The sequence below is a fragment of the Oncorhynchus nerka genome, linkage group LG1 (assembly GCF_034236695.1).
Source record: "Oncorhynchus nerka isolate Pitt River linkage group LG1, Oner_Uvic_2.0, whole genome shotgun sequence".
In the NCBI taxonomy this organism is placed as follows: Eukaryota; Metazoa; Chordata; class Actinopteri; order Salmoniformes; family Salmonidae; genus Oncorhynchus; species Oncorhynchus nerka.
The window spans coordinates 7,939,960-7,961,126 of record NC_088396.1 but is presented as its reverse complement, the minus strand read 5'-3'; the positions used below and the strand labels follow the sequence as shown (position 1 = coordinate 7,961,126).

General features: G+C 40.9%; 1 protein-coding gene across 1 annotated transcript in view; it reads right to left on the bottom strand.

Moving 5' to 3' along the window:
- Positions 1 to 283: 283 nt before the first annotated feature.
- Positions 284 to 21,167, bottom strand: part of LOC115115364 (nck-associated protein 5-like) — a 62,671-nt gene continuing 41,787 nt past the window's right edge. Inside the window, exons 6-10 of the mRNA XM_065000149.1 lie at positions 17,151 to 17,324; positions 14,082 to 16,990; positions 7,046 to 7,163; positions 5,366 to 5,447; positions 284 to 2,132 (exon numbers count right to left, since the gene is read on the bottom strand). Of these exons, the coding sequence (XP_064856221.1) occupies positions 1,654 to 2,132; positions 5,366 to 5,447; positions 7,046 to 7,163; positions 14,082 to 16,990; positions 17,151 to 17,324 (3,762 nt within the window). The 3' untranslated portion in view covers positions 284 to 1,653. The remainder of the gene's footprint in view (positions 2,133 to 5,365; positions 5,448 to 7,045; positions 7,164 to 14,081; positions 16,991 to 17,150; positions 17,325 to 21,167) is intronic.

Below are 21,167 nucleotides of genomic sequence, written 5' to 3'. Positions count from 1 at the left end.
ACCTGTTCTCAACTAGCCTACCTGGTTAATTAAAGGGGAAATATTTTTTTTTTTTTTTAAAGTATGTGGCATGATATTATCCCTTGATACTGCCTTCCATTGAAACTAGCATTTTGGGTCCCCTAAGTGAGATTTGATTAGTCCCAAATCGAATCCTCTGTTAATGCTCATGACCAGACAGAAAGAATTCACACCCCTTGATTTTTCCCCACATTTTATGAAACTGACATAATTAAAAGTTTCAATTTGTAATTTGTCACTGCCGTACACACAATACCCATAATGTCAAAGTGGAATTATGCTTTTCTAAAATTTTACAAATTGAAAGCTGAGTAAGTATTCAAACCCTTTGTTGGGGCAAGCCTAAATGGGTTCAGAAGTAAAAATGTGCTCAGTTGCATGGACTCTGTGTACAAGAAGTGTTTAACATGATTTTTGAATGACTACCTCATCTCTGTACCCCACGCATACAATTATCTTTTAAGATCCCTCAGTCAAGCGCTGAATTTCAAACACAAAGACCAGGGATGTTTTCCAATTCCTCGCAAAGAAGGGCACTTTTGGTGGACGGGGGGGAAAAAAACAAAACAAAAACACATTGAATATCCCTTTGTACATGGTTATGTTATTAATTACACTTTGGATGGTGTATCAATACACCCAGTCACTACAAATATACAGGTGTCCATCCTAACTCAGTTCCCGGAGAGGAGGGAAACTGGTCAGAGATTTCACCATGAGGCCAATGGTAACAGTCAGCGTTTAATGGCTGTGATAGGATAACATTATAGTTACTCCATAGTACTAAACTCATTGACAGAGTGAAAAGGAAGCTTGCACAGAATAAAAATCTTCTAAAACATGCATCCTGTTTGCAACAAGACACTAAAGTAATACTGCAAACAATGTGGCAAAGCAATTCACTTTTGTCCTGAATACAAAGTGTTCTGTTTGGGGCAAATCCAATACACCACATTACTGAGTAGCACTCTAGGCCGTCATTGTAAATAATAAATGGTTCTTAACTGACTTCCCGGGTAAAAATAAATAAACATATGTTCAAACATAGTGGTGGCTGCATCACGTTACGGGTAAGCTTATAATCGTTAAGGACTGGAGATTTTTTCAGGATAAAAAAATTGTGCTAAGTACAGGCAAAATCCTAGATGAAAACCTGGTTCAGTCTGCTTTCCACCAGACACTGGGATTAATTCACCTTGCAACAGGACAATAACTTTAAACACATGGCCAAATCTATACTGGAGTTGCTTACCAGAAGAACATGAATGTTCCTGAGTTACAGTTTTGCCTTAAATCTGCTTGAAAATCTATAGCAAGTTCTGAATATGGTTGTAATGATCAACAACCAATTTGACAGAGCTTGAATAATTTTGAAAATAATAATGGGCAAATGTTGCACAATCCAGGTGTGGAAAGCTCTTAGACTTACCCAGAAAGACTCACAGCTGTAATCGCTGCCAAAGGTGCTTCTGCAAAGTTGACTCAGGGGTGTGAATACTTATGTAAATGAGATATTTCTGCACTTAATTTTCAATAAATTTGCTACAATTTCTAAAAACACATTATAACTTTGTCATTATGGGGTCATGTGTGTAGATGGGTGAGAGAAAATAGTTTTAATCAATTTTGAATTCAGGCTGTAACACTACAAAATGTGGAATAAATCAAGGTGTACAAATACTTTCTGAAGGCACTGTATCTCTGGACAAGATATCTCTGGGCTTTACCTGAGGCTAGTCTGGGCAGCCTGCTTTGAGTATCACATACACTGGCACAGGTCACAAGGGGCTCAGACAGGGATGGGATGGGCTGAAGGAAGGCCACAGTGGGATAAGGCACTGATTGGACAAGGGTCACAGTGGTGTCAGATAACGAGGCGTTGACAAGCTCTGGTTGGCTGCAGGGATGGTCCTTTGAGCAGGCAGGCACTCTCCACCTGGGTAATGGGAAGAGCGACACTTCTGCACTAGAGGAACTGGGCACAGTGGGTGGGCTGAGGGAGTGACCCCGGGCCGATGGGGACTTGGGAAGGAAGTGGAGGAAGGAGGAGGAATCAAGGAGGGTGAACGTTCCAATTCCGCTGTCCAATGTTCGCATCTTGCAGCCGGAGCCTGAGACACAAGGAGAACACATGATGGGGCTTGGGGATGCAGGCAATGACAGGAGTTACACACAACAAAAGGAAAGAGATAACGGAATGACACATTTTTATATAATTGGTTGAAGAGGAATCAACAAAAGACAAGCACATGCCTATTGTAGTGCATCAAATAAAAATGAGATACAATAATACTGCAACAATTATTTATGCCCTAAGAATAATCTAAACTTCCTCATGACCAGTTTAATAATCTAGGAATTAATGTGTTTCTAATAACATTGGGAATATGTCTCAACAACATGAACTGCAATCTCAAAGTGCAACACTATCCACAACATTATCCATTAAATTTCATGCATTTTTTTCTCTCCAACCTGATTTGATTGTATGTTTCCTCCTTGCCCCTGTCCTAACTTACCTACATTATGTTGTGCATGAGGGTGTCTTAACCAGCTGTGACTGGCTGCTGACACCCAGGCAGCCTTGTAGAATTTCAGTGCATTAATGTAACAGATGGTCTGGTTATTTCATTCTACCACACTCGACAAATGTCCTCTAAGAACCAAATGGATGGCAGTTCAATACAATTACATGTAACTGTGACGCTGGCTTATGATTCCTCGCTAATTAACACTTGATGCCATTGTTTCCACCAGAGAAAATTGGCTTCACCCAAAGAAGAGTCGGGTGGAATAAGATTAGGGAAAATCAGGCACTTTAACCATTGATTTAGTGTCCGTGTCAAATGAGGTGAATATATGCTATTGTACAGCACTTTGAGATATCAGCTGATGTACGAAGGGCTATATAAATAAATTTTATTTTATTTGATATTGTACTTGTTGGTGGCAAACCTATTACTAATGAATTACTGTTCAAGCTGTATTGAATATGTAATACATTTAAAATGTAATACAATTAACTGTGCACATCATATAGTATGCTGGGCTACAAAATAGGTCAAGTACAGTAATGACTTATTTTTCATTCTCATACCTCTCGCTTTGATACAATGAAAAAAACAGCCGTTACAGATCTTATGTGAACTTTTTGAAAGAATTGGAAAAATAAATAAATAAAGGTTTTATTCCTGCTGTCATGAAATCGAAAACCAGACCAAGCCGTTGATGCTTTATTCTGAAATGTTTCAACTATCCCTCCAATGAACTGGCACAGACAAACACAGCTCAGAACAAGATATCCTGAATTCAAACATCAAAGTCTTTGTCATGCTAACATGATTTTTGACATAATATCCAGTAGATTTCTTTATCAACGGAAAATATTGTCTCCTCTCCAGTGATCCAGAGAAAAGCTTGACTTAAAACAGGTGGGCTGTTATAACTGACAACTTCTTTGATAATTGGGTGTCTACATTTAGTATGCATTTTATTCATACATGAAGATGATTAAACTTAAATGATTCAGGTGGTCAGTTTCAAATTGTGATAAACAGCTCTAGAAATAAATAACGATGAAAGTAGCTCTTACTTGCCTGTCACACAAACAGGAGTAACTAATAAAGGTAAGAGCACGATACAGATCGCAGACGTTGATTGATTTGTGTTCTTGAAGGCAAAAATTATCAAGCACCTTTGTGACACTTCCTTGCATGGGCAGGCAGCATCAGAGGGGTTGACCATTGATTGGCATGATGTTTACAGTTCATCCAAGCATTCAAGATAATGTTTCAAGTTCAATGCACAGCAGCATAGTTCAAAGTACTAGTCTAACATAGTCACATGTTCATACTAAAGCCTGTCATGCCATTTCAGTCAACTATACCCCAATAAGCCAAAATGGATGAATCAACATAGTTTCTTCATTATTTCAACTGACTTATCAACTTTGCGTCAATGTGGCTAGGTGGTTGAATTTGCAAAAAGTCAACCTAGTCAATACAGTTTTTGTCACATTCAGCTAATGAAACTCTTTAAAAGTGTGAAAAAAATGTGATCTGTGTTATTTCCTGATAGTTTCTGGTTGAAAATACAATCTACACAGGACCAGCAGGTTTGCATGGGTGGGAGTTTCGGCTTTCCAAGGTGACATCACCATGCGGTAAATTGGTTGCTTGACCAATAAGAAAGAGTTCCAAACCTCTGCCAATAAAAACTAGTTTCCAGTTTTTGTTTCCTCACTTAGACCATTCCCGGACAGTCCTAACAACATTCTTGCTTGAGAAATAGTTTTTTGCTAAAAATCTATTTCTGACCATTTTAATGGAAAGCCATTACAGTTAGGTTTGTTACCCAGAAATTATGGAATGTTGATAAAAAAATGGCTGTCATGGGCCTTTAAGCACACAGTGCCGAAGGGTTTCAAGGTTTGGTATGGGTTGATAGGGGTAGGGGTTCTTAGCCTAAAAAGTTAGAAAATCACTTCAGTACAGACCAAAGATCTTTATGAGTCTATGAATTAATTCCGAGGAGACCTAAATGCATTTGTTACATGCACACTTTACAGATGTCTTTGGCAGACCGATTTTACAAGTAAATTCATTCAAAAAGCCAAATATTTAAAAACACATCAGCATATTCTCCTCAAATGGCACAAAGAAAATTGCTCAAATATACTGAGTGACATTTAGACCTCCACTCACTTGGAAGTTGATTCTAGTTGCCTTTAAATTGGATACTTATATTACTTCTTTTCATTTTAGCATGATTTCATTTTAGCATGATTGGCAGGGGCTTTGATACTATCTAAATTGTCCTTAATTATAGAGACAGAGCGAAAGAGCACTGTACTTCAGTATTTCTCTGTGAAGTTAAATGCACAGAAGGAAATCAATAAATCTGAGTGAGGGGGTGTCACGTACAGTCAAAACACAGTGTTTGCCCACAACCTTGCTCTTTCAACTGTGGTTCCATCTCTTTCACTCTGGTTCACAGGTTAAACTAACATGTCAGAAAAGAGGTCAGAGAGCTAGGAAGGAAATCTGCCAGTATTAGCAATGCTTCAGTAATTTGATGGCTGAAAAATGTCAACTGTTTTCGGAACCAGGTTTGAAAAATACTATATTGGGGTTTAAACAGAGGGTAAAATTGGCCTTGACTGATGGAAAGAGTACACTTGTGTAGATCTAATAGGATTGGATAGGTGCAAGTTGGGCTTATGACCATGAAACACCTATCTTATTCTTAAATCTACACGAAGTTCCTATGGGTAGGAGCAAAAGGTTGCTTCTCGACAGGTCCAATCTACCAAGTTCAATACAAATAGTTTTCTTAAATCCCTTACCGATCACGTGATCTTGACTGGGGCTCTTTAATGCAGCTCCATTGTCGTTATCAGTCCTAAGGTTCATCCTCTGTGTTTTTGTCTGTTTATGGGAGCAAGAAGAGAGAATAATTATACCTGTATGGAACAGAGGACTAAATTTGGCTCTGTGAATTGTAAAGAAATAGATGAGGTGGCAGGTAGCCTACTGGTTAGAGTGTTGGGCCAACAACCGAAAGGTTGTTAGTTCAAATCCCTGAGCTGACAAGGTAAAAAGTAATTCTGCCCCTGAACAAGGCAATTAACTCACTGTTCCTAGTCTGTCATTGTAAATAAGAATTTGTTCTTATCTGGCTTGCCTAGTTAAAAAAAAAAAAATCAATAAAATGATTTCTCTATACTTGTGATTACATATTTAATTTGTGGTTTGCAATTTACCATCATGGTTTGAATCTATGATTATAAAGTGGTATGAATGTATTCCTTACAAACGCAGACTCTTTCATGCAATTTGTAAAGCACAATCTCACAGAAATTGTCATTGTTGGCTTATTTTTACCCCTTGGTAATCTAATTGAACAGCGGCGGTCAGACTTTTTGTTAAATTTGGTGGGGAAAACAAATTTAATAAACTAATTCAATTGCCATTTTAGTTGTCTAGATGATCTATTTGTGCAACAGGCTAACAATATTTATCTGAATCACATCAGGACAATGATGGACTGTCATTGAAAATGCTTCTAAGCAATGTTCATTCTAATGATCACTCCATTATCAAGACTGCCTGTGAATGTTTGTAGATACTGTACCGAAATAGTCCATAGATTTTCCTCAGTATCTACATGAAGTATCTCCAGTATCTCCTGCATGTTTGTGTGCATGTATGTGTGAAAGCATGTGACATGCGTGAACGTGTGTTGAATCTGTGAAACAAAGTTTTGTTCTGGTTATCTGTTTCATTGGTGTGTCTTTGTTTATATATCTTTGTTACACATTTCTCTCTCATCTCATAGTTTTTTAATCTCTCACCCTAATTCCATATCCATCTGATCTGCCATATATCTTCCTGGGTCCTTTATATTCTTCTCATATTTTCCTATCTTACGGTCACCCATCCTTTCTCTTGAATTCATCTCACATTTCTACTTTTGAATTAGATGGGACCTTGCGAGGTCAGTTTTGATAATACAGTATTTATTTAGCTTCACTTCCTTTCTGTATAGATTGTGGTATTATACAGAAATACTACCGTTCAGAAATGGTGTTTTCTAGTGTTAGGGAAGAGATTGCAAGTCTTTCAGAGGGTCTAGGCTACTGACAGGTTGAAATGAACTAGCACAGTTGAATGTTAATATAATTTCCTTATTTTACTTATGGTCCATGCAAAGTGGTGTTGGCACAAATTGTCATACACAGAAATACAGTTTTCTCTCATTGGCCATGCAGACATGTATATTCAATAAAAATCCTTAGACATTTAATTGACACGTCGTAGAGTTATGGTCATTTAATTTTCCAGTCAATTCAGGAAAGTCATTGGACATAGAATTTGAATGGGAAAATGCCCATAACATTAATTAAGCAGTTCTCAATTGTAGTTCCAGTTACAATTTAATCCCTGCGCTGAATCAAATCTACATGAAATTGGCCCTAAACCGACAACACAGTCTTTCTCTGCATTCTGGGTAAAATGGAATGTACCTTTGTGTCCCCACAGATGCCAGTTTGTCCTTGCATGATGCTGTTAACTGAGGCTCCCTGGGAGGCCATCGAGAGGCAGAGGAGAAATGCATCTTGGGAGTCTCTTTTCCCCACCGAGCTGAAAGAAAACAGGTTCACTCGACCACTATAATCTACGTATCTTTCATATTTACGCAACATGCCCAGGGTGTTCCAGATAATAAAGTGTAATGTGCAGCCGCTGCCTACCTCTTGAATCCTCACTGTGCTAAGTGTCTGAAATGTGTCAGAACTGGTCTCAGGACTTAGAAGTATTATAAATGTTTCTAACAGCGCTTAATAAAGAATATCTTAAGATATCTGGAACAATAAATCACCTCAAGGAAAGATATGAAGAGATCTGTTTGATAGTTCAATCAAGTGGTGATGGTTAAGTGTACATGAGGTATGACTTAAAATGGAGAACTCAGTATCTTTAATTCTTCAGAAAAAGATGTTGTGATGGTCCAAAATTTTAGAACACCTAATCATTCAAGGGTTTTGCTTTATTTTTACAATTTTATACATTCTAGAATAATAGTGATGATATCAAAACTATGAAATAACACATATGGAATCATGTAGTAATCAACAAAGTGTAAAACAAATCAAAATATATTTGAGATTCTTCAAACAGACACCATTTGCCTAGACAGCTTTGCACACTCTTGGCATTCTGTCAACCAGCTTCATGAAGTGGTCACCTGGAAGGCATTTCAATTAACAGGTATGCCTTCTTAAAAGTTCATTTGTGGAATTTCTTTCCTTCTTAATGTGTTTGAGCCAATCAGTTGTGTTGTGACAAGGTAGGGGTGGTATTCAGAAGATAGCCCTATTTGGTAAAAGACCAAGTTCATATTATGGCAAGAACACCTCAAATAAGCAAAGAGAAACGACAGTCCATCATTACTTTAAGACATGAAGGTCAGTCAGCACAGGACATTTCAAGAACTTTGACAGTTTCTTCAAGTGCAGTTGCAAAAACCATCAAGCGCTATGATGAAACTGGCCCTCCTGAGGACAGCCACAGGAAAGGAAAACCAAGAGATACCCCTGCTGCAGAGGATACGTTCATTAGATTTACCAGCCTCAGAAATTGAAGCCCAAATAAATGCTTCACCGAGTTCAAGTAAAAGACACATCAGGCCTTCATGGTCGAATTGCTGCAAAGAACCCACTACTAAAGGACACCAATAAGAAGAAGAGACTTGCTTGGGCCAAGAAAATGGACATTAGACCAGTGGAAATGTGTATTTTGGTCTGGTGTCCAAATTGGAGAATTTTGGATCCAACCTTCGTGTCTTTGTGAGACGCGGTGTGGGTGAACGGATGATCTCCGCATGTGTATTTCCCAACGTAAAGCATGGATGAGGAGGTGTTATGGTGTGGGGGTGCTTTGCTGGTGACACTGCCTTGAATTCTAAATAAATCACAGACACACTTAACCAGCATGGCTACCCCAGCATTCTGCAGTGATGCGCCATCCCATCAGGTTTGGTTTTAGTGGGACTATAATTTATTTTTCAACAGGACAATGACCCAACACACCTCCAGGCTGTGTGAGGGCTATTTTATCAAGAAGGAGAGTGATGGAGTGATGCATCAGATGACCTGGCCTCCACAATCCCCCAACCTCAACCATATTGAGATGGATTGGGATGAGTAGGCTGCAGAGTGAAGGAAAAGCAGCCACTAAGTGCTCAGCATATGTGACAACTCTTTCAAGGCTGTTGGAAAAGCATTCAAGGTAAAGCTGGTTGAGAAAATGCCAAGAGTGTGCAAAACTGCCAAGGCAAAGACTGGTTATTTGGAGAATATCAAATATCAAATATATTTTGATTTGTTTAAAACCTTTTTGGCTACTATATGATTCCATATGTACATTTCATTGTTTTGATGTCTTCACTATTGTTCTACAACGTAGAAAATGTAAAAAAAAAAAAAAATGCTTGAATGAGTAGGTGTTCTAAAACTTTTGACTGGTAGTGTACAGTCGTGGCCAAAAGTTTTGAGAATGACACAAATATTAATTTTCACAAAGTCTGCAGCCTCAGTTTGTATGATGGCAATTTGCATATACTCCAGAATGTTATGAAGAGTGATCAGATGAATTGCAATTAATTGCAAAGTCCCTCTTTGCTATGCAAATGAACTGAATCCCCCAAAACATTTCCACTGCATTTCAGCCCTGCCACAAAAGGACCAGCTAACATCATGTCAGTGATTCTCTAGTTAACACAGGTGTGAGTGTTGATGAGGACAAGGCTGGAGATCACTCTGTCATGCTGATTGAGTTCGAATAACAGACTGGAAGCTTCAAAAGGAGGATGGTTCTTGGAATCATTGTTCTTCCTCTGTCAACCATGGTTACCTGCAAGGAAATATGTGCCGTCATCATTGCTTTGCACAAAAAGGGCTTCACAGGCAAGGATATTTCTGTCAGTAAGATTGCACCTAAATCAACCATTTATCGGATCATCAAGAACTTCAAGGAGAGTGGTTCAATTGTTGTGAAGAAGGCTTCAGGGCGCCCACGAAAGTCCAGCAAGCGCCAGGACTGTCTCCTAAAGTTGATTCAGCTGCGGGTTTGGGGCACCACCAGTACAGACCTTGCTCAGGAATGGCAGCAGGCTGGTGTGAGTGCATCTGCACGCACAGTGAGGCAATGACTTTGGAGGATGGCCTGGTGTCAAGAAGGGCAGAAAAGAAGCCAGTTCTCTCCAAGAAAAACATCCGGGACAGACAGATATTCTGCAAAAGGTACAGGGATTGGACTGCTGAGGACTGGGTTAAAGTCATTTTCTCTGATAAATCCCCTTTCCGATTGTTTGGGGCATCCAGAAAAAAGCTTGTCCGGAGAAGATAAGGTGAGCGCTATCATCAGTCCTGTGTCATGCCAACAGTAAAGCATCCTGAGACCATTCATGTGTGGGGTTGCGTCTCAGCCAAGGGAGTGGGCTCACTCACAATTTTGCCTAAGAACACAGCCATGAATAAAGAATGGTACCAACACATCCTCCAAGAGCAACTTCTCCCAACCATCCAGAAAGTTTGGTGGCGAACAATGCCTTTTCCAGCATGATGGAGCACCTTGCCATAAGTCAAAAGTGGCTCGGAGAACAAAACATTGACATTTTGGGTCCATGGCCAGGAAACTCCCCAGATCTTAATCCCATTGAGAACTTGTGGTCATTCCTCAAGAGGCGGGTGGACAAACAAAAACCCACAAATTCTGACAAGCTCCAAGCATTGATTATGCAAGAAAGGGCTGCCATCAGTCAGGATGTGGCCCAGAAGTTAATTGACAGCATGCCAGGGCAGATTGCAGAGGTCTTGAAAAAAAAGGGTCAACACTGCAAATATTGACTTTTTGCGTCAACTTCATGTAATTGTCAATAAAAGCCTTTGACACTTATGAAATGCTTGTAATTATACTTCAGTATTCCATAGTACCATCTGACAAAAATATCTAAAGACATTGAAGCAGAAAACTTTGTGGAAATTAATAATTGTGTCATTCTCAAAACTTTTGGCCATGACAGTTTACAGTTACATACACTTAGGTTGGAGTCATTAAAACTCGTTTTTCAACCACTCCACAAATTTCTTGTTTAAAATTTCTCTTGGATAGGGGGCAGCATTCGGAATTTTGGATGAAAAGCATGCCCAAATTCAACTGCCTGCTACTCATCCCCAGAAGATAAGATGTGCATATTATTAGTAGATTTGGATAGAAACACTCTGAAGTTTCTAAAACTGTTTGAATCATGTCTGTGAGTATAACAGAACTTATTTTGCAGGCGAAACTCCGAGGACAAACCATTCAGATTTTTTTTTTTAGGTCACTCTTTTCAATGGGTTTTCATTGGGAATCCACATTGCTAAGGGACCTTCTTGCAGTTCCTACCGCTTCCACTGGATGTCAACAGTCTTTTGAAATTGCTTGAGGTTTTTCCTTTGTGTAATGAAGAAGTAACACTGTTCAGAACGAGACTAGAGTGAAGAGGACTCTTTGTTAGAGGCACGTAGCCTGAAAGCTAGCTACAGTTTGTTTTCCTCCTGTAATGAACACAGATCATACCGTCTTCAATTTGATCAATTATTTACATTTAAAAATACCTAAAGTTGTATTACAAAAGTAGTTTGAAATGTTTTGGCAAAGTTTACATGTAACTTTTGAGATATTTTGTAGTCACATTGAGCAAGTTGGAACTGGTGTTTTTCTGGATCAAACACGCCAAATAAATTGACATTTTGGATATATATCGACAGAATTAATCGAACAAAATGACCATTTGTGATGCTTATGGGACATATTGGAGTGCCAACAAAAGAAACTCGTCAAAGGTAAGGAATTATATAAGGAATTATATCGTTATTTCTACATTTTGTGTCGCACCTGGAGGGTTGAAATATGCTTGTCAGTGTTTGTTTACTATGGTGCTATCCTCAGATAATAGCATTGTTTGCTTTCGCCGAAAAGCCTTTTTGAAATCTGACATGTTGGCTGGATTCACAAGTGTAGCTTTAATTTGGTATCTTGCATGTGTGATTTCATGAAGTTAGATTTTATAGTAATTTATTTGAATTTGGCGCTCTGCATTTTCACTGTCTTTTGGCTAGGTGGGACGCTAGCGTCCCACATATCCCAGAGAGGTTTTAACAAACTATAGTTTTGTGCATGACACATGCCATTTTTCCATCAATTGTTTATGGACAGATTATTTCACTTATATTTCACTGTATCACAATTTCAGTGGTTCAGAAGTTTACATACACTAAGTTGAATGTGCTTCTAAACCGTTTGGAAAATTCCAGAAAATTATGTCATGGCTTTATAAACTTCTGATAGGCTAATTGACAACATTTGAGTCGATTGGAGGTGTACCTGTGGATGTATTTCAAGGTCTATCTTCAAACTCAGTGCCTCTTTGCTTGACATCATGGGAAAATCAAAATAAATCAGCCAAGACTGCAGAAATAAAATTGTAGACCTCCACAATCTGGTTCATCCTAGGCAGCAATTGCCAAACACCTGAAGGTACCACTTTCAACTGTACAAACAATAGTACAAACAAGTATAAACACCATGGGACCACGCAGCCGTCATACCGCTCAGGAAGGAGACGCGTTCTGTCTCGAGATGATCGTACTTTGGTGCGAAAAGTGCAAATCAATCCGACAACAACATCAAAGGACCTTGTGGAGATGCTGGAGGAAAAGTAGCTATATCCACAGTAAAACGAGTCCTATATCGACCTAACCTGAAAGGCCGCTCAGCAAGGAAGAAGCCACTGCTCCAAAACCGCCATAAAAAAGCCACACTACGGTTTGCAGTTGCACATGGAGACAAAAATCCTACTTTTTGGAGAAATATTCTTTGGTCTGATGAAACAAAAATAAAACTGTTTGGCCATAATGACCATCGTTATGTTTGGAGGAAAAAGGGAGAGGCTTGCAAGCCGAAGAACACCATCCCAACCGTGAAGCATGGGGGTGGGCAGCATCATGTTGTGGGTGTGCTTTTCTTCAGGAGGTACTGGTGCACTTCACAAAATAGATGGCATCATGAGGATGGAACATTATGTGGATATATTGAAGCAACATCTCAAGACATCAGTCAGGAAGTTAAAGCTTGGTTGCAAATGGGTCTCCAAATGGACAATGACCCCAAGCATACCTCCAATGTTGTGGCAAAATGGCTTAAGGACAACAAACTTAAGGTATTGGAGTGGCCATCACAAAGCCCTGACTTCGATCCTATAGAAAATTTGTGGGCAGAACTGAAGAAGCGTGTGCGAGCAAGGAGGCCTTCAACCTGATTCATTTACACCAGGTCTCTCAGGAGGAATGGGCCAAAATTAACCGAACTTATTCTGGGAAGGTTGTGGAAGGCTACATGAAACATTTGACCCAAGTTAAACAATTTTAAGGCAATGCTACCAAATACTACTTGAGTGTATGTAAACTTCTCACCTGCTGGGAATGTGATGAAAGAAATGAAATAAATAATAAATAATTCTCTACTATTATTCTGACATTTCACATTCTTAAAATAAAGTGGTGATCCTATCTGACCTAAGACAGGGATTTATTACTAGGATTGATTAAATATCAGGAATTGTGAAAAACTGAGTTTAAATGTTTTTGGCTAAGGTGGATGTAAACTTCCGAGTTCAACTGTATATATATTTATATATATTTTTTACACTTATTGAACCTCGTTTTTGGTCAGGCAAAGACTACTGTACCTTCATTCTTTAATTTGTTTTTCTTAACCGGTACCGGTTACCTCCAGACGAGTCCTGAGCCACTTGTGGGTGTCGTAGAGAAAAACAGAGAGAATTTCCTCTTTCCACAGTGGAGTCCCATTAGTTTGTAGCTCAAACGGTTCGGACTCTACCAAACAGAATTGGCACATGGACCGTACCGACTTCAGACGAGTCTCTTGAAACTTGTGGTGGCTGTAGAGCAAAACTGAGTTTGTCGGCCAAACCGTTCGGATGTAACAGACATTTACGTGAGAAGACTAATTTTTAGAATGTCTCATGGTCTGAATAACACAGCTCTAGCTCTGCTATCTTAGACCGCAGATGAGGAATTGCGACACTAGTGGTTTTGATGGATTGAGACGCATCCAATGCAAAAGAAACAGATCTCTAGATAAAACTGACGGATTTTGATGGGGATGTTTTTGTAATGCAACTTAGATTGATGCACAGGTGCGTCAGTCGACTCTAGGGGGTTTAAGCAGAGATACTGATGTTGGATTTCATTGATTTTAATCATTACTGCAGCTCTGGTTACGGATATCAAAATCTACTTTAAGTGAAAAGTGACAGTATATTTCGGCCTTTGTGGTAAGTATGACAAATGCATTTCAATAAAGCAAAGCATTATTTTGTAATTAATGAGATGTTACATTATCTTGATGCCTCTCAAAAACATTATTTTCCCAGCAGTAAAACAGTCAACATGACTTCTCAGCTACCCAACCTAAACAATATAAAAGCCTTACCTGTCCATTCGATGACCTTCACTTTTCCTCCTCTCCTTTTTGTCGGACTTTGCCTGCTTCCCACCCAATAGAGATCCAAGCTTAGGCTCCTTCTTCTCCTCCTTTCCCTTTTGAGTATCTATGTTTTTACCACTCGGAGCAGGGAGCTTGTTCTTGCGGAATCCGAACCAGTTTGCCAGGGATGAGACGGATTTCTGCTTAGTTTCAGTTGTCTTCTCCTGCTCTTGAGATTTCTGCAAATTCTCCTTGATTCCCATCATGACCTTCTCCTCGATGGTGGACTGCCTTTCTGGTTCCCCATGGATGGGTTCACAGAAGGTGCTAGAGAGCTGTTTGTCAGTCTGGAGATGTGATGTTGAGTTTAACCTCTTGTGTTTCAGATCAAATCGATCACTGGAAGCCCTCAGATGTGGAGGTAGGGGCAAGCCTTCCTCAATCATGAAATTGTTAACGTGGGATCTGTTCATGGGACAATGGTAGCTGTTGGAGCAACTCATACTACCCCAAAATACATCACCAAGAGAGTTCAAAGAGCTTCCTGAGTTAGTTTTGATGTGAGTACGGACTTTTCCTGACCTGCTGACGTTTGGTCTGTCCATGTAACGTGCTCCGAAGCTGTGACTGCGAGCCTTTGCTCCGTTCATGCCCATAACTGGGTGGATAGGAGGCCGGGTAGAGACTGAGACTGAGCGCTTGAATAGCCAGCCCTCTTCATCAAATCCCCAGTCCAAAGTTACACCATTCTCTGCTGCTGTAGGTGGGAGTGTAGGCTCCTCTAGTGAGCTACAGCGGGTCTTGAGATTTCTCCTAGCATTGACCTTGGCTACAGCTGCATTGACACAGTGCATCATTGGACGTGTGTAGGTGTCCTGGTAGAGGTTTTCAAAAGTCTGCACTCCCTTTGTAGCAGTGTTAACTGTGGAGTTGTTGCCCGGCTTTGAGGTTGACTCATTGGTTTTGGAGCCAAAAAGAATGGATGACTTCTCTACCCTGGTCATAGAATGTTGAGAGTTACTAACTATGCCATGGCAGAGAAGAGATGCTGAGGCCTGAGGTAAGAGCTCTGTACTTTGTGGCTCATCATTGCTTTGCTGGGACACAGGTAAACAGCCCTGGTTTGGCACCACAAAGGGGGCACTATTTTCCTGATGAGAGGCTTGTGCCACAGTCCAGCTCAGTGAGGAGTGGGAATAGGCTGTTTCCTTGGATTCTTGAATAGGGGTAGAAATTGGTAAGGTATGGTGAACTTTGGTAGGGACCAGTTTCGGAGACTTTTTCATCTCAGAGCCCATTTTGGGATCCATATGAGGAGTGTCTTGCATTTTGATGGGGGCTTGAGCTTGCTTTTGTAAAATAGATGAATGATGACTTGACTGAGATTTGGTGCTATTGGTGGTTGCCTTAACGGTGCTAGAGGTTTGGGGCTGAACCACAGGCTTATGCACCTGAGGTAATGAGTCATGATCAGTTCGTATTAGTAGGGAGGTGGTCCGACCTGGTGGGGGTGGAGGAGAAAGGGACCTGATATCATTGCGAGGTGGATCGGAGTGCTGGTCTTGCTGTCTCTGTTTGAGTGGAAAGCAGGCTGAATTGTTGGAGTTGGGGGCTTTTGCTCCACTTGATGTGAGTTTGGAGACTGGTTGGGATACTTTAGATGGTCTCTTGGGGTAATCATTCAGCCCAGGTGGCTTAAATACCTTGACCAGTTTCTGAGGTGAAGAAGAAGGGGAGCTCTGTACCCTATTCTCAAGTGGCCCTGAAGTTCTTGCACCAGTAGCATTCTTACCTTTCTCAAACATTTGTACTGATGCCTTTGCTGGACCAGGTGCCTTGCTGAGGTAAGTCTTTGTGCCAGGGCCACTGGACCCAGGAGTGTTCATGTGATTATTGGACCTTTGATTGACCTTTATCAGTTTCTGATGTAGAGGCTGGTGCAGCTTGGCCTGGTCTGGGCCTCCGTCCACACTCTTGCTTCGGAGGAAAAAGGCCTTCCTTGCTGAGTTGCAGGCCTTAGGCATTGCTTTCCTTTGTCGGGACTCCAAAATGGTGTAGTCCTTGGTATCAATTTCACCCTGGCTGTTCGGCTCTCTGTAATGCTTCGTATCCATGGAAGCACTGCGCTGTCTGACCTCACTAACCCAACTCAGAGCTCTGGATGCTGAATGATGAATGGGTTGTCTCACTTCCCTAGCCCCTGTCTCTAGTTGTTTGTCTGTAACTGTTTCTTGTGGCTGTTTAACACTCTCTGGCCTCAAATTGCAACTGTCCATAACATTCCAGTTTGTAAAGGCAGACTGCTTGTCTTTTTCTATCCAATTTGTATTCTCAAGTCCACTCACAGTGGTAGGGGTCGCCGTTGGGCTAAGTCCAGGCTTCAGTGTAGGACCCTTGAGCAAGAAGACGTCTTTGATAGGTGATAGGGAGTTGCTGGGACTTCTTACAAGTCTTACAGGCTCTTCTTGGGAGTTGTAGTCCGTAAAGCTCTTTTCCCCTTGTGCCATTTCCAATTCAGACGCAGGCTGTCCTTCCAGATGATGAGTGTCTTTGATGGGTGGGCAGCAGGACTCCCTGACTGGGGATTGAGGCGATTCATCATCTGCATCGTCTGAGTCAGAGATTAAGGTACTGACTCCTGCTCCTGGCTTGAAAGGCTTTCCCTTTGCCAATGCGGGAAGTACCCCTATTGGACCACACTTGACCCCTAGAGAGTATATGCCCTCGTTGGAGGTCATGCAGTTCTTGAAATGTGACGTGGAGGCAAGTGAAGATGGCTCCTGGGGAGCTGGGCTGCGCATTTGGAGCCTCTTTAGGCCCTTCAGAATGTGGCCCTCTTTCCAGCTTAGGTCCGGCTGCTCTACTGATACAGAGCAATAAGTTGCACTCATCCTCTTCTCTCGATTTATTGCAGACTGTTACAAAAGGGAGAGACAATTTAGTCATCGACAAGAAAAAAGAAGACATGGAATTTATTGATGAATGTTGAGGAACCTTCCTGCATTAGTAACTTATTACAAGTTTACTTTGCTGTATGCAACAGCAATTTGTTTAAGATCGGACTGGGAGACTCACCTGCTTGGTGGAGCTGCGTCCTTCTGCCCAAGTATGTGAGCCACTGGAGTACTCACTACAGGCACTGGATAAGGAGGCCTCACTGCCACTGCAGCTACTGCGTGGACAGGTCAGACTCAGCAGGCTGGGCCACCTCACTGCAGGAACACCTGCCTTCCCATTCCGTTGGACCTCCTGAAAAATAAGGAGTGTGTTCAGAAATTCAATTCAATCTTTACTGCCGCTGGAGAGTAGATAGTGATCCAGGCACCTACTGCTCAGTACGATACAAAGTAAAATTAATGTGCCGCAGAAGAGGCCAAAGTACTATCTACAGTTGAAGTCGGAAGTTCACATACACTTAGGTTGGAGTCATTAAAACTCGTTTTTCAAGCACTCCACAAATGTCTTGTTATTAACAAACTATAGTTTTGGCAAGTCGGTTAGGAAATCTACTTTGTGCATGACAAAAGTAATTTTTCCAACAATTGTTTTAAAACAGATTATTCAACTGGGTCAGAAGTTGACTGTGCCTTTAAATAGTTTGGAAAATTCCAGAAAATTATGTCAAGGCTTTAGAAACTTCTGATAGGCTAATTGACATCATTTGAGTCAATTGGAGGTGTACCCGTGGATGTATTTCAAGGCCTACCTTCAAACTCAGTGCCTCTTTGCTTGACATCATAGGAAAATCAAAAGAAATCAGCCAAGACCTCAGAAAAAAATTTAGACCTCCACAAGTCTGGTTCATCATTGGGAGGAATTTCCAAACGCCTGAAGGTACCACGTCCATCTGTACAAACAATAGTACGCAAGTATAAACACCATGGGACCACTCAGCCATCATACCGCTCAGGAGGGAGACGCGTTCTGTCTCCTAGAGGTAAATGTACTTTCGGTGCAAAAAGTGCAAATCAATCCCACAACAACAGCAAAGGACCTTGTGAAGATGCTGGAGGAAACAGGTACAAAAGTATCTATATCCACAATGAAACGAGTCCTTTATCGCCATTACCTGGAAGGCCGCTCAGCAAGGAAGAAGTCACTGCTCCAAAACCGCCATAAAAAAGCCAGACTACGGTTTGCAACTGCACATGGGGACAAAGATCGTACTTTTTGGAAAATGTCCTCTGGTCTGATCAAAGAAAAATATAACTATTTGGCCATAATGACTACTGCTTGCAAGACGAAGAACACCATCCCAACCGTGAAGCACGGGTGTGGCAGCATCATGTTCTGGGGGTGCTTTGCTGCAGTAGCGACTGGTGCATTTCACAAAATAGATGGCATCATGAGGATGGGGAATTGTGTGAATATATTGAAGCAACATCTCAAGACATGAGTCAGGAAGTTAAAGCTTGGCCACAAATGTGTCTTCCAAATGGACAATGACCCCAAGCATACCTCCAATGTTGTGGCAAAATGGCTTAAGGACAACAGAATCAAGGTATTGGAGTGGCCAACACAAAGCCCTGACCTCAATCCTATAGAACATTTGTGGGCAAGGAGGCCTACAAACCTGACTCAGTTACACCAGCTCTGTCAGGAGGAATGGGCCGAAATTCACCCAATTTATTGTAGGAAGCTTGTGGAAAACTACCCAAAACGTTTGACCCAAGTTAAACAATTTTAAGGCAATGCTACCAAATACTATTTGAGTGTATGTAAACTTCTGACCCACGGGGAATGTGATGAAAGAAATGAAAGCTGAAATAAATCATTCTCTCTACTATTATTCTGACATTTCACATTCTTAAAATAAAGTGGTGATCCTAACTGACCCAAGACAGGACATTTTTACTTGGATTAAAAGTCAGGAATTGTAAAAATCTGAATTTAAATGTATTTGACTTAGGTGCATGTAAATTTCCGACTTCAACTGAAAATACAGTGGCTTGCGAAAGTATTCACCCCCCTTGGCCATTTCCTACTTTGTTGCCTTACAACCTGGAATTAAAATGTATTTTTTGGGGTTTGTATATCATTTGATTTACACAACATGCCTACCACGTTTAATTAAGATGCAAAATATTTTTTATTGTGAAACAAACAAGAAATAAGACAAAAAAAAGAAAAGAAAACTTGAGCGTGCATAACTGTAACCCCCCCCCAAAGTCAATACTTTGTAGAGCAAAAATTTTCAGAAATTACAGCTGCAGGTTTCTTGGGGTATGTCTCTATAAGTTTGGCACATTTAGCCACTGGGATTTTTTGCCCATTCTTCAAGGCAAAACTGCTCCAGCTCCTTCAAGTTGGATGGGTTCCACTGGTGTACAGCAATCTTTAAGTCATACCACAGATTCTCAATTGGATTGAGGTCTGGGCTTTGACTAGGCCATTCCAAGACATTTAAATGTTTCCCCTAATACCACTCGAGTGTTGCTTTAGCAGTATGCTTAAGGTCATTGTCCGTCCCAGATTAAAATCTCTGGAAGACAGGTTTCCCTCAAGAATTTCCCTGTAATTAGCTCCATCCATCATTCCTTCAATTCTGACCAGTTTCCCAGTCCCTGCCAATGAAAAACATCCCCACAGCATGATGCTGCCACCACGCTTCACTGAGGGGGATGGTATTCTTGGGGTGATGAGAGGTGTTGGGTTTGTGCCAGACATTGCATTTTCCTTGATGGCCAAAATGCTCAATTTTAGTCTTATCTGACCAGAGTTCCTTCTTCCATATATTTGGGGAGTCTCCCACACGTGTTTGCTTATTTTTTTCTTTGAGCAATGGATTTTTTCTGGCCACTCTTACATAAAGCCCTGCTCTGTGGAGTGTATGGCTTAAAGTGGTCCTATGGACAGATATTCCAATCTCCGCTGTGGAGCTTTGCAGCTCCTTAAGGGTTATCTTTGGTCTCTTTGATTAATGCCCTCCTTGCCTGGTCCATGATGTTTTGGTGGGCGGACCTATCTTGGCAGGTTTGTGTGGTGCCATATTCTTTCCATTTTTTATAATGGATTTGATGGTGCTCTGTGGGTTGTTCAAAGTCTCAGATATTTTTTTATAAGCCAACCCTGATCTGTTCTTCTCCACAACTTTGTCCCTGACCTGTTTGGAGAGCTTCTTGATCTTCATGGTGCCGCTTGTTTGGTGGTGCCCCTTGCTTAGTGGTGTTGCAGACTCTGGGCCTTTCAAAACAGGTGTATATATACACTGAGATCATGTGACACTTAGATTGCACACAGGTGGACTTTATTTAACTAATTATGTGACTTATGAAGGTAATTGGTTGCACCAGATCTTATTTAGAGGCTTCATAGCAAAGGGGGTGAATACATATGCATGCACACTTTTCCATTTGAAATGTTTTTAAACCTGTTATTTTTTTCATATCACACCAATCTGGATTATTTTATGTTTGCATGAAATCCCACAAAAATCCATTTAAATTACAGGTTGTAATGCAACAAAATAGGAAAAGCGCCAAGGGGGATGAATACTTTTGCAAGGCAATGTACCTCTATTAGCATGTTAACTGAAAGATTGCATGCTTTTGTCACATCCTGATCTTTATGATTGTCTCCAACCCCCTCCAGGTGTCGCCCATCTTCTCCATTATCCCTTGTGTATTTAAACCTGTGTTCTCTGTTTGTCCCTTGCTAGTTCGTCTTGTTTGTTCCAGTCAACCAGTGTCTCAGCTTCTGCTTTTTCCAGTCTCTCTTTTCTCGCCCTCCTGGTTTTGTCCCTTGCCTGTCCTGACTCCGAGCCCGCCTGCCTGACCACTCGGCCTGCCGACCGGTACCTATGCCCCACTCTGGATTAACAACCTCTGCCTTACCCTGAGCCTGCCTGCCGTCTGGTACCATTGCCCCACCTCTGGTTTACTGACCTCTGCCTGCCTTGCCTTGTCTATTGCCTGTCCCTGTTGGAATATTAAAATCTTGTTTATTCGACATGGTCTGCATCTGGGTTTTTACCTTTGTTAGGTTCTTTTTTTTCAGAGTAAATAACTCACGGATACTTGAGAAGCTTAACCAAGTTATAGTATTCCCAAAGGGTTATTACAGCTGTAATTCAGATAAAAATCACTTATTTAA